The sequence below is a fragment of the Lemur catta genome, chromosome 12, assembly GCF_020740605.2.
Source record: "Lemur catta isolate mLemCat1 chromosome 12, mLemCat1.pri, whole genome shotgun sequence".
Classification (NCBI taxonomy): Eukaryota; Metazoa; Chordata; class Mammalia; order Primates; family Lemuridae; genus Lemur; species Lemur catta.
This window is the reverse complement of record NC_059139.1, coordinates 58,634,085-58,646,983: the sequence shown is the minus strand read 5'-3', so window position 1 is coordinate 58,646,983 and position 12,899 is coordinate 58,634,085. Positions and strand designations below refer to the sequence as shown.

Sequence of the window (12,899 nt, the reverse complement as noted above, 5' to 3'; positions counted from 1 at the left end):
ACATGTTTGTGTGCTGGGGTGATTTTAAAGCTTTATCAGAGTATTATCCGCTTTGCCTACACCAACATTTTCCATGCTTTAACATTTGGCTAAATTTTGTCTTAACCAAGTCAAAAAAATTTCTAACAATCAATCATATGCCTTGCCAGATATTTAAGAGAAATAACTCTGCATGTATTATTTTGTTTGCCCACATATAGAGGGGAAAAGTACATGCCTTTTATTATTATTATATTCTGTCATCAATCAAATGGTGTTAATTTTCTGGAAGTAAGGGATGAAACTCAAGGGTCACATGCTTTCTGAATAACTAATATTAGTGCCTGAACCCTCATTGTATACAAGCTTAGTCGGTAACCAATTCCTTTTCCAGAAAGTACATTTTTTATAAGTTAGCAAAACAGCCTAAACCTGAGGATTGAGGGAGATTGCAGTGAAAATATACTTGGGTGATCACAAATGTAGATATTTGAGGACAAAAACTCTAGACCAAATTCACAACTGCACTCGCAAGGTAAATCAATGCTTCACCGTAGTAGGTCCACACTCAACCTGTATTGAATTAAATTGAACACTTTACAACTTATTTACAAAATGTATCCATATTAAAATGTCTATCCTCATAAATACATGTCTGCTTCTTTTGTCAAATGAAATCATAGCAGTAGAGCTTTTACTGAATCAGAATTATGAATCCACTGTATCATGAAAGAAAGCTAAGTGCTGTAAATTCTTAAAGGTGGCATAAAACAGAGTGCTACGTGCAGCACATCACAGTGGGCACTTCATCAGATGAAGTATTTCCCATCACATGCAGCGATGTATACTTCTTATGCCCAGAATTCTTAAATGGTCAAATATCCATTGAGATTTTTATTTTGCCCAGAAGGAAAGAAACAGCTCCTCTGAGACAATTTTCAGTTCTCACAGCCTGAGTTTCTCTTGCTATATAATACACTAGCATGGAGCTGCTGTGTACAAAGGTCCGTGAATGTAGGTTTTTAAAGCAAAGCACCTTAGATGTGTCAGGTAGCAAGAATCCTCTGTACAGCTGGGAAAAGGGCACATATATGCAGTACTGCTGATCGCCTTGATGGAGGCGATTCTAAATATAGGTGGAGCTTTAACCCCCAGAGTTCTAGGGGAATGCATATCGGATCATTTTCTCTGCACCTCGGGGAGAAAGAGATGTGATGCACACCTCGATGCACTCCTGTCATGTAGAGTTCAAAATCAAGATACATGATTTCTTAAGAGGTGCAGTGGTATGTGGCAGTGGCTGAAAAACCACATTAGAGTTTATGGGCAGAGCTGTGAGAAGGAGCCACACAGCCTCTGCCTGTACCACGGAGTCTTCATCTCTTTAGTAAGTGCTTCAGTCTCCCCAATGAAAAGCCCAGTTTTTGCACATTGCTCTCAGTTGCTGGAAGTGAATTTTGTTGAAAGTTTCCACAGCTGCTAAAACATTTACAGCAGGGCAAGGACACTCTGCCCTTTGTGTGTAGAGAGTGTCTCCACCTCTTTAAAAACATTACAAGACTGTTTTTCTATTTCAAAGACCCAGTTTGAAGAGTTTCCCTTTTAAAATAGAAAATTTAATATCGCAGTCACCTGTTGGTATAATGTAATTTATGCCCATATTCCTCAATTACATGAAATAATTCATGGGTGATTTGGAATCATGTCGACCAGCATTTCCTGAGGCTGAGTTAGCCACGGTTCATGCTGGGCTTCACAGCAAGAAAAAACATCTCCATTTGAGGAACCAGGAGTTAGGAAATGGGCTGAATGAATGAGAGGCGGGTGCAAGTTGGTTGAGAGGGGAAGGGAGGAAGTGGAAAGAAACAGTATATATTTTCTTCAAAATAACGGACTGTGAAAAGAAAGAAAAAATGCTGTAATTAGCATCAAGGGAGGAATTAAAATGAAAAGCACTTGAAATTATTTATATGCAGAGGAGGAATGCTTGGAGGAAGGAAAAGATTGAACATCTAGGTACAGTGGAGATAAAATGTCAAAGCTTCTCAAGAAAGGGGAGAAGGATGAAATCTAAACAGGGTGGAGTTTCAGACGGACACAGGAGTAGCTAAGGTGTAGGTGGGTAGCGTGAAGTTGAGTGGGTAACCACATAATAACCTATTTTTTATAGTTAATTTTGCTTCTGTAAATATTGGGGAAGAGAGAAGCAGGTGCTTGAACGAGGACTGAGAATGATGAAAATTTGGACATTGTGAGGAAATGAAGATGGAAAGGACATGAGCAAGCGCATGCTAGAGTTGACAGGTAGCCTTGAGGACATTTAGATACCAGCAGTTGGTAGTCAGGAGCCACCGAGTTGTGTGACCTTTTTTTCTCTACCAGGGCCCAGTAGCTGGTAATGGTTGATCAAAATTTAAGGGTGTCATTAGTGGCCAAAAATTTTTTAAAAAAGGAGGATTCACATCAGTCAGTGACATTAAATAAAAGAAGCCCCATTAACTAAAAATATTTTATTAAAAATATTTTATTTGATTTTTTTATTGTACTTTTCCTTGTGATAAATTTGGAAAAATAATGGGTGTTGGATAAGAGTTCAGATACCTTTCCGACAGTGATGACTCACTTCAACCATGATCACTTTGTTCAGGGATAAAAACTAAAAGTTTTTTAGCTATCATGTCTGTATCTCTCAAAGCCAGGACCAGCTTCATGGGCATTTGACCTGGCCCCGCTCTCATAGGGCTGCTGTTGGTTAAATGTTCTGCTGACACTCTTTTAAACACGGGGCCCCATGTTTTCATTTTGCCCTGGGCCCTGTGAATTATATAGGCAGTTCTGCTGAGAGCACTTTATTTGATCATCCCAAGTTCCTTCTTTCTTCCTGTCTTGAGTGTTCTTAAAATTCGGAGGCTGGCCCTGAGATCTTTACAAGTTTGGAGTTTTTAACTCCTTTTTCGTTTTCATTTTTTAGATAAAGTATTTTTTATATGTAGATGCTTTTACATTTTTTAATTTTGAAAAGTCAAGAAGAAAAAGAATAATGTCAGTTCCTTGGAAATATCTATATGTATGTTATATGTTTAGAGCAGCTTGGTCTCTTTACGGATACAACCATTTCTCACCTCCGATAAGGAAATTGAGGTCAAGGGAGATTAAATGACCTGCCTGGTTAAATGGCAATTTATTACATAACCGGGACTGCAACTGAGCTTTCTGATAGAAAGGCTACTGTTCTTTCTGATTCTCTAAAATATCTTCTCAGTGTAGTCATTTTTAAGCTTATAATTCATTTTCAAAATTATTTTAGGTAGTTCCTGATACAGATAAGGAAACAAAGCAGAAGGTAAAGAGAATACAAAGGATGTTGGCATATTTTATAAATTCTGCATTTTTGAAGTATACTCTGATAACCTAATTATATTTGACTGCTGTTTAGCCAAGCACAAATGTGTTTTATAGTAATCGTCAAATTGTTTATGGTCCAGAATTCTGGAAACTAAATAATTAATTCTTGGGGATAATAGAGGAAGGAAGGAGTAGAGAGACTTTCACTGAACTGGTTGTTAGGATGGTTCAGAACTCAGTACATAATTATTAATAATCCTCTTTATATTGGATGTGCATATAATCACCCCGGGGGCAAGGGGGGATGGGCTTTGTTCTCTAATGAGACACAGTCAACATTCCGTAGAACATTAGGGAAGGTAGAGTTTTGTAGCTGATCCTTAGGTACCAGTAATAGCTAAACATTTATAAGTAGTAACGATGAATACAAATTAAAACATTTGTAACCAAAAGATAGCTTGAAGACACCAACCCTAAATAACTATGGAAGAGGGGAGTATTTAAGGTTTCTTTTTGCCTAAGACCTCAGTCATCGTAACGTGGATGCTCACCCACATTCCATGAAAACCCATCTAGTTTATTATTTATGTGGTCCACAAATACTAAGCTTCTAATATCCAGCCCTTATTCACGTAACAGTATGATTTCCGACTGCAATATTTTATTTCTATCCAAAAACTTATGCTGTGTTGTACAGTGATTTAGTAGCAAAAGCCACAGACTCAGTCACTGGTGAGGAGGTGACCTTGGGCCACTGACTGAATCTCACCAATTTATAAAGGGAAGAATTAGACCTACGATGAAGAGATGTTGAAAGGGTTAAATCACATTATGTATGTAAATTATACAGCACTGTTCCTATTCAATAAATAATATATAGTAAGTGCTAAGCTTATATTTTTCTATAAGTATAGTGTCAATTCATATAATAAAAGGTAGAGTAGGCTTTGTGTTGCCTTATAGCAAAAGAGCTTGAGTACCTTGATAAAAGGGGATGTTATTTGGCCAACATCATAATTGATTTTATAAACAGGAGAAAGAAGAGCAGGGGAAAGAGACCAGGAGGTGGGCAGGGGACAGGGCAGGCTGCAGGATCACACAGAGTGATGAGGGTGGGCTTCCAAGGGAAAGCCAGATTGCGAGCAGACACTTGAAGGAGGTGATGGAGTTTGCTGTGGAAATGAGGTGAGAATGAGGGAGGAAGGCAGAGAGTGAGAGAAGATGAGGCAATGGAGGTTGGCAAAAGCTGGAGACTTACAAGGCCTTGTGGACCAATGGAAGAAGCTGGGCATTTACTCTGAGTAAGATGGGAGCTTTCACAGGATTTTGAGCAGAGGAGTGTTGTCATGACTTGTGCTTTTAAAGGATCGGTCTGTTTGCTGGGTTGAAAATAAAAAGAAGGAAAGCAGGGACAGAATCGGGAAGGATGTGACTGCAGTGATCCAGGCAGGAGGTGGTGGTGCTGGACCGAGGGTGGTAGCCACATCCCCCAGTCACTGTGCAGCCAAAGATAGTCCAACAAATTTCCAAAATGCTCGATAAAGAGATAGTCCCACCCCTGTAGAGCACCACTCCTCTAGATCTAGAGAGTTACTATTAGGGCCCAAGGTTGCAGCAGGACACAGATGGCAAACTCGAAAGGGTGATTGAAGAGAGTTTATTGAAAGGACTGTCTACAGATGGGTGGAGTTAAGGGAATCCGAGAAAGTACTGAAGTACGTTAGGGTTTGCAACCTAGATGTTACCGTCTCTAGGTCTGAAGCAGTAAGTGGAGGGAGACGGTACCAGAGCACAACAATACTTACGTCTTTAGGGGAGAGCAACCGGGAAAGAGACATGGCCTTCACTAGAGGAATGCACCCTCAACCAGCCCGTGGCCCAGCAAGGAGGATGCTACTGTAAAAAACACTCCAGCCTCTCTCCCCTCCTACTCTCATGCCTCCTCCACTGGCCAGTCGGAAGCCAGAGGGCACGGGAAGCCTCGTGAGCCCGGCTGGTCCAGTCTGGAGGGGCAGCTCCTGGGAGTGGAGCAGAGTGGAGCGGATGGAGGGTGGATCTGGGTGAGGCAAATGGAGAACACTTAGTACAATCACTTTACTTTGTTTCCTTAGGTATGCTAGAGTAATTATTTGGCCTTTTAATGAAGGACTACAATATTTTATTTACTTTACAGCATACACTAATATTTTTTTGTTGTTTAAAAAGGGTCTGGAAATTTGAGGCTACATTCATTCTTTCATGTCTTATCAAACATTTATATTTCATTATGTTGTGGTGTTTAACCACAAATTGTTTTCTGTTACCCTGTTCACAACAGTTAATGCCTGGTAAAGGATGACCGTGTTAATATGTCACTTGAACATTTTTATTTGCTTCTAAAACAATGAAGAATCAAAAACATATGAAAGAAAAGAGTTATGAAAATTTGCTGTTGCCAATATCGACATGCCTAGAACACGGAAGAAAAGAAAAAAGGGGAAATAAAGAATAAGGGAGCACAAACATAAAAGAATAGCATTGTGATCATCAGCAAGATGAACACAGAAGGATCACAGAGCATGAGGTGTGGTGCAGGCCAGCCAGTCCACAGGGACAGAAAGTTGATCTTAGCAGTAGAGGGAAAAAATAGTAAACAAACAAACTAAAAAGAAAACCAAGCCACATGCACATATGCATTTAAACTTGCACAATTACTTATTGAGAACCCTTGAGGGAATACCTTATTTAAATCCTGTTTCACTGTATCCTTTTTATATTAAGAATGCTGTATGATCCGACTCTATGAGTCATCTGGCGTTATATTCAAACAGCATTTTTATTTGTAATGCTAAAAACAGCAACAAAAAAGGAAGGGTAGTTACAACTGTGATCATCTAGTTAGTGCGAGCAGAAACATAAACATGATTTTACTTAAATTGCCAAATACCAAAAAATCAATAATTGAAACCTGAATTGCTCTAATTAGACATCCACGCAGATTCAGTTCACTAAATATTTGCCAACTCTCTCAATTGAGATACAGGTCTTGCCATTTGTCAGTGACAGTATATACTAAAATGTGAAGCATAACATATTTTATGAATATCACTTTAAAATGTGAATTATTGATTATTATAAATAAAACTGTTATAGACATCTGTAAAAAAAATGGGAATTATTGAATGATACATGCTCTATTGAATCCTGTATCTTAAAAATGCCTATTATCTTTAGAGTTACTTCTAAAAGGCAGACTTTTAAAAATAATAATTAAGGTATATGTTCTATTCACATGCCTGCAGATGATTTTATATCATTAAACTTCTGCATAAATACGCTTCAATAAGCAATTAAACCAAAGGCTCTAGTTTGCATTTTAATTCTCCTTTTTCTCTGTGAAGTCATCACAGTCATGTACCTTTGATCTTGCAGTCATTTCTGGCACCAGATTCAGATATCACAAATGAACAATTATTACTTAATAGAATGGAATTCAAAGACAATGGAGTCTAATGAAATGGGGCTTTGTCTTAAACAAAAGTGAAACGTTTCTTAATAGTTTCAAAGAAAAAGTTCTAAGCACATTAAAGAAACCAATTTATGATCTGAACATCTTGAGAGCTTTTCTTAATGATCTTCTAGACACCAAGCAGTTTGGAATTTGGAATTTTTCTTGGAAAGGTAAAGGCTGTCTGTACTTGAGAGCGTCTGTTTCTATTCTTTGCTTTTACCCATGTTTGTTTTGGTTTGTTTCGTTTTCTGTTCCTGCAGGCCGTTCCACCTCCCAACTTTGAGATGCCGGTCTCCATCCCAGTGTCCAGCCACAACAGCTTGGTGTACAGCAACCCTGTCAGCTCACTGGGAAACCCCAACCTTTTGCCACTGGCCCACCCTTCTCTGCAGAGGAATAGCATGTCTCCTGGTGTAACACATCGACCTCCAAGTGCAGGTAACACAGGTATGTTCTCTTACGGATGTAATATTAACAGATGGTTGGAATGAACCACTTTTGGTAAAAGCCAAGGCTGTTTTATCTACAAAATGTTTTCCGGGTTTTCCATTTATATTCCTGCACTGCTTAACATCCACCCCCTGCCGGGTCTTCTACATGATAAAGCCTAAGTCCTTTAGCATATCTTTCAAAATCTTTCATAATCTGCAATGTGTCTTTTCAGCCTATCACTTATCTCCTTCTGTGGTTGTATCCTAACCACATACTCTCAAACAGATCAAACGTCCCATCTCCACATTTTTGCTTCTGCGCTCCCTTGCCTAAAATGCCATGGTTCCCCTTCCTCCTAGCGACATGTCAGCTCTTCTGTGAAAACTTCCCCTGTGTTCTCTGATACCATTTATCCCATTTAGTTATTTATTACTTTGGTGGTTTTTCACTTATTTATACAGTAACTTATTCCACAATGGCAGAAAGGAAATAAGATAGGATAGTGTAATTTATAAAACATGTGAAATAAAAACAAAGCTGAATCAGAAATGAAGAGCACATCATAAACACATGTACACCTGCCACAGATTTGTCTCTACACTTCTAAGAGAGCCTTTCTGTTGTTCAATTCACAGTGTCCCAGAGAAAAGAAATTCTTGCTCAGAAAAAGCTCAATCATTCTTAGTACTTAGATCAAGCAAAATACATTGTGATGAACTGTATGGAATATGTATCTATTTCTCCACTGGATTTAAAGAACCTTGAAGGGAAGAACATCCTCTTGATTTGCCAAGCTCACAGTAGGAACTAAGTCAATGGGTATTGAATATAACTAAACCATTCCTTTATATTTCCAAAAGCAGTATTAAAAATAATTATATTTCTAAATCACATACAGCAGTTATATATTTACATTTTATTTTTAAGTAAGTACTCCACAGGAAATTTTTAATATATCTTAGGCACACATAAACTGTATTAAAAGCAGTTTATTCACAGAGGAATTTTCTTTGGAATAACTGCATATCTGCCTTATAATTAGAACTAAATATGTATTACTTTTTTAGTACAGAAACTTTCCATAGAAAATACAATTGGAATCACTCAAATAAAAAATCTTCATAAATCTTGAGTATGGGAAACGTGTACAAGGGACTTCATTTGCCAGTCTCTCGCCTTTTGACTATATTTGAAATTTTTCATATGAATTTTCAATAACCATATGTATCCCTTTCAGATCATACTCATATGGAGTTGAATGTCCTATTTGATGAACTCATGCTATTTTTTTAAAATTCTGATACTTTATTTCTAAAATACTATTTGATTGGAAATAATAAACATTTGTTTAAATTATAATGAACATTTTCTTTTAATTCCAAAATCTGAACTAACTAGTAATTATAGGGTATCACTTAGAAGTAGTTAGAAAATCTAGATGATATTCTCACTATTATTCTTTTGGCCAAATCTGATTTCTTAAAAACTAAAAGTAATTATTATATTCAATATCTTACTGAAGCATCTCAACTCCCATCAATAAACATTGCCAAGTTTTAACATACTTTGTTAAGTTAGTAATGAATATGCCTATGCCTCTAAATTTGTGGCTAGTGAAAACTTATTTTATTGTGTCAGTAAGATTCGAGTAGTAAATATGGGTAGATTCCTAAAATGATCAAAATTCTGGGCAATAACCTTGCACAAGATTAATAGTATAAAATATATTTATAAAGAACTAAACATCAAATGTGTGATTATCTGAACACAGAGTAGACCTTATTCTTTTTTTTTTTACTATCTGTAAAACATGTGCTTAGGAAAAACCTAGACTTGGAAATAATACAAATGCAGAGACCATTCAAAGACTGGATTTTTAAAAATGTAATCTTTCTTAGAAAAAAGATTCTGCAAAATGTCAGTGATTGAATGTATTTTTAACGTTTGAGCACAGCATGTCACAATAAAACAAATGTCAGCCATCTGACTTGGGTAGTACTTTACAAGTTTATGACTATTGGGAGAGGACAAAATACTGAGGTTGCTAAAGGTAAAATGTTCTGTTCTGGGGGCCTTTAGCCTTTCTCCTTTTGATCTTCTCTTTAATCCATAGGTGGTCTGATGGGTGGAGACCTCACATCCGGTGCAGGCACCAGTGCAGGTAAGCACAGCCTTCTGTACTGCAGTGTGCACCATTGTTCAGAGTTCTTCTGCTAGGTGATTTGCAGGACAAAGTCTTTTGAACAAATAAAGTTGAGAGGTCTGTGAGAGGCATGGAAAAATGACCCCAAGAATTTCTAAAGCACTTTTCTGAAGCAGGAGTGGTTAAAGAGTAACTCAGAAGAAAACCATTTATTAACTAGAACCTTCCTTAATAAAACTTCAGCTGGTCAGCAGAAAATTGAGGGCTTGGATCAAATCAGCTTAATCCTAGCGCCCATGCCTGGACACAAGGGTACCTTCAGCAAGGCATACTTTTTGTGTTCTCTGTTATCTTAAATCATTTCACATTAAATGTAAATCACCTTCCACCCAAAGATGTCCTGAACTCCTGTGCATCTCTAAAGGAGAATACATAAAGAAAAGGAGAGAATAAGACTATAATTATTCAACAACACTGTTAATAAAACAAAACCACATTTGGCATTAAAATGAGTTCTTAGAGAACATGAATATAATATAACCCAAAAAAAGACCCTTAAATATATTTCAGCTCTTAAGAACTTCTTACACTGTGACCAACTGTCTCATAGTCACACTTCTCTGGGTTCCATAATAATTCTTAATATTGTGATTATTAAGATATTGATGTCATTTTTAATGCAGAGGCAACACAACACAATACTTTTAAATGCCAGTTGCAGTTCATTATTGGCATAACAAGTAACCATGGTAATTTCTCCAGCTGGAACATGCTATACATTTAAAATAGTAGGAGGCAGGCATGAATGACACAAGGTTATGTTTGAAATGTCAAAAAAAATTCAAGTTTATTGAAATATCCATGGAGAGCCTAATTAAAATGTTTTGCCAGGGTCAAATATAATAGCCTTCTAATTATAAGAAAGAAGATAAAGAAAATTGGTATAATAAAACATTTTTCTAAATATATCCATTTTGGGGTAATGTTTCTCACTTCTGATGTTGTTGCTTCACTAATTCAGTGAGTAGTGAAGAAAAAGTCTTAGAACTATGCAGTGAATTAACAAACAGGGTGAATAGCACTGGTTTCCTCTTTTATGTATCTTTTGAAAATTAGGTAGAGTCAAATTAGTAAGTAAACTCAACGCAGTATTTTGCTGGACACTGAAATGAAAGGCTCACTTTTTTCCCCTCAGAAAATACTTTGTGGTTTGTAGCCTCAAAATTAGAGAACCAGATCAAATCCAGACCAAAGTTTCTTGGATTCAAGTCTCTGCCAAACACTATGGTTAGAGAGAATGGTAGGGTGGGGACTAAGAATTGGGTATTCACAAGGACCAAGATGTAAGGAAAATGATTTAGATGTTAGGATGTTTTATCCACTATCTCACTGCACCAGTTTGCTTGCTATTATGGGAACAAGTAGTAGTGGTTCTGAAAGTCATTAGAAGTAGTAAAAAAAAAAAAAATGTAGAGGAAAACATGGGTTACTCAGCTTTGATGGAAGTGGCTTCTGGTAACTGCCTAATTTCTAGAATACTTTAGAGTCCTGTATTGAAAATAAAAAGTGTTTGGTTGTTCACTTATGCTGTCATTGCCAATTCCCTGACAGTCTGCTAAGTTTAATGGTCCTCCAGGGATAGAGAAGACACTCAATCTTACATGCATCTCACAGAGCTTAGCAAATTCATCCTATTATCTCAGGACCTTTGCCAAAGTCATGAGAATCTTCTAATTCAGAAATAGAAGGAAACAAAAGGAAGACACTCAAATGTCCCACCCTGATGATAATAAATATTGTATCTTGACTGTATCTTGTAGCCATGAGCATGTAGTTTTTACACAACTTTGATAACAGTTGTGAAAGAGTTGCTTACTCACTTTCTAAAAATAGGGGAAGCCCTCACTAACTCTGGTTCCAAGGAACACCTGTCGCAGATGCCACTTAGTCTTAAGCCTAGCTGTCATGTCCTGCTCATAAACTCGGCCATCTCCCCTTCTTTCTCATGCTGGCCAGTGTCATATGTTGAAGCTGAATATATCTATTCTGATGTCAGAGAATCACATAACACCAGGGGGAAACGAGCCAGCCAGAATGTCTCTGCATTTAAGAAAAGAAAACTAAAGCAAAATGGCCAAAAGATTTCTTCCAAATTTTGAATATTATCGTTGAAATTCAAGGTCTCAGATAAAGGTAGAAACTCTGAGGCCAAGTGGCAAGATTGCAGTCAAGTTAAATACTTTTTAGCCCTTTTAGTTTTTTTCAAAATCAAGTCATTTCAACTTGTAAGAAGGGGATTGTCTCATGAGGAAAGGAAGTAAACTTAACATTCATTGTGTGCCTGTTGAAAACCAAAAGACCAAAAAGGTAAGCATTCTCTTTTTCAGCTCAGCTTGATCATAAAGTGTAGCATCTTTCCTGTCTGGTCCCCCATCCCTCTCCCTCTTCCCATCCTCCAGTGACTCACCAAGTCTCACCAACTCTGCCTCCATGGTGTTTCCTAGATCTACCCCCTCTCTCTCCATTCCCATCCCACTGCCCTGGCTCAGACTCACACCAACACTCCAGGACTATTTCTAGAGCCTCCTAATTCATCTCCCTGCTTCACATGGCATCCTGCTCCAGTCTTCCCATGACTAATAGGTCTTTCTCAAATCCTTAAACTAATTGTAGGTCATCATTCACATGCCGAAAATCCAACCATGGCTTCCCAGCTCTTTCAGAATTAACTGTGAGCCTCTTATCTCTTGCTCATCCCTACTTTGCAGCCTTAACCTTCTCCTTTTCTGCCACTGCCATCAAGAACCCTGCACTCCAACTCCACTGACAGAAAACATTTAAATTGCTCTTACCACGTGCTTTACAAAAAGTAACTCATTCATTCTCATAACAGTCCCTTAAAGTAGATATTCACATCATACCCTTTCTACAGATGGGGAAACTAAGGCACGAGGAGATTAAGTAATTTTCCAAAGTAGAACCCAAGCAGCCTGGCTCCAGAGTGTGTGCTACACTTTCTGTGTACTACTACACTACACTGTGCTGCCACTTTCCAAACCATGTGAAGGCTGCTTGCCCTTACCTGTGCATTCCTAGTGCTCCTTTCTCTCGCCTGCTTCATGCTACTGAGCACTCTTGGTCAGCCCTCCAAATTTAGTTCAGCCATTCAGGAAATTCTTTCCTGACTCTTTCAGAAGAGTTATGCGCCTCCCTCTGTGCTCACATGGCAGCCTGTGCTGGCTTTACATATCTCATTGGACTGTGATTGCAACGTCTGGACACATCTCTCTTTGGACAGTCAGCTCTCTGGGTGCAAACTATGTCTTATTCAGTTTGTATTCCCAGCTTAATGCATAAGAGCACACAGCAGATACTCAGTAAATGTTAGTTGAATAAGGGAAAAGTTGCTCTTCTAGACATAAAGTTTTAATAGTGCTAATGTAAAGCAGGAAGAATATTTCAAATAAATTATGTAATTTATTTTTATTTTTATTTTTTTTATTTTTATTT

General features: G+C 37.7%; 1 protein-coding gene across 21 annotated transcripts in view; it reads left to right on the top strand.

Annotated features, from left to right (window-relative positions):
* The window catches only part of MEF2C (myocyte enhancer factor 2C), a 147,467-nt gene that overhangs the window by 107,302 nt on the left and 27,266 nt on the right, over positions 1-12,899 (top strand). For 20 of the 21 annotated variants that reach the window (XM_045566252.1, XM_045566254.1, XM_045566266.1 and 17 more), the window contains 2 exons: positions 7,075-7,261; positions 9,360-9,407. In XM_045566252.1, the coding sequence (XP_045422208.1) occupies positions 7,075-7,261; positions 9,360-9,407 (235 nt within the window). The remainder of the gene's footprint in view (positions 1-7,074; positions 7,262-9,359; positions 9,408-12,899) is intronic. The other variant, XM_045566258.1, reaches the window with a different exon arrangement.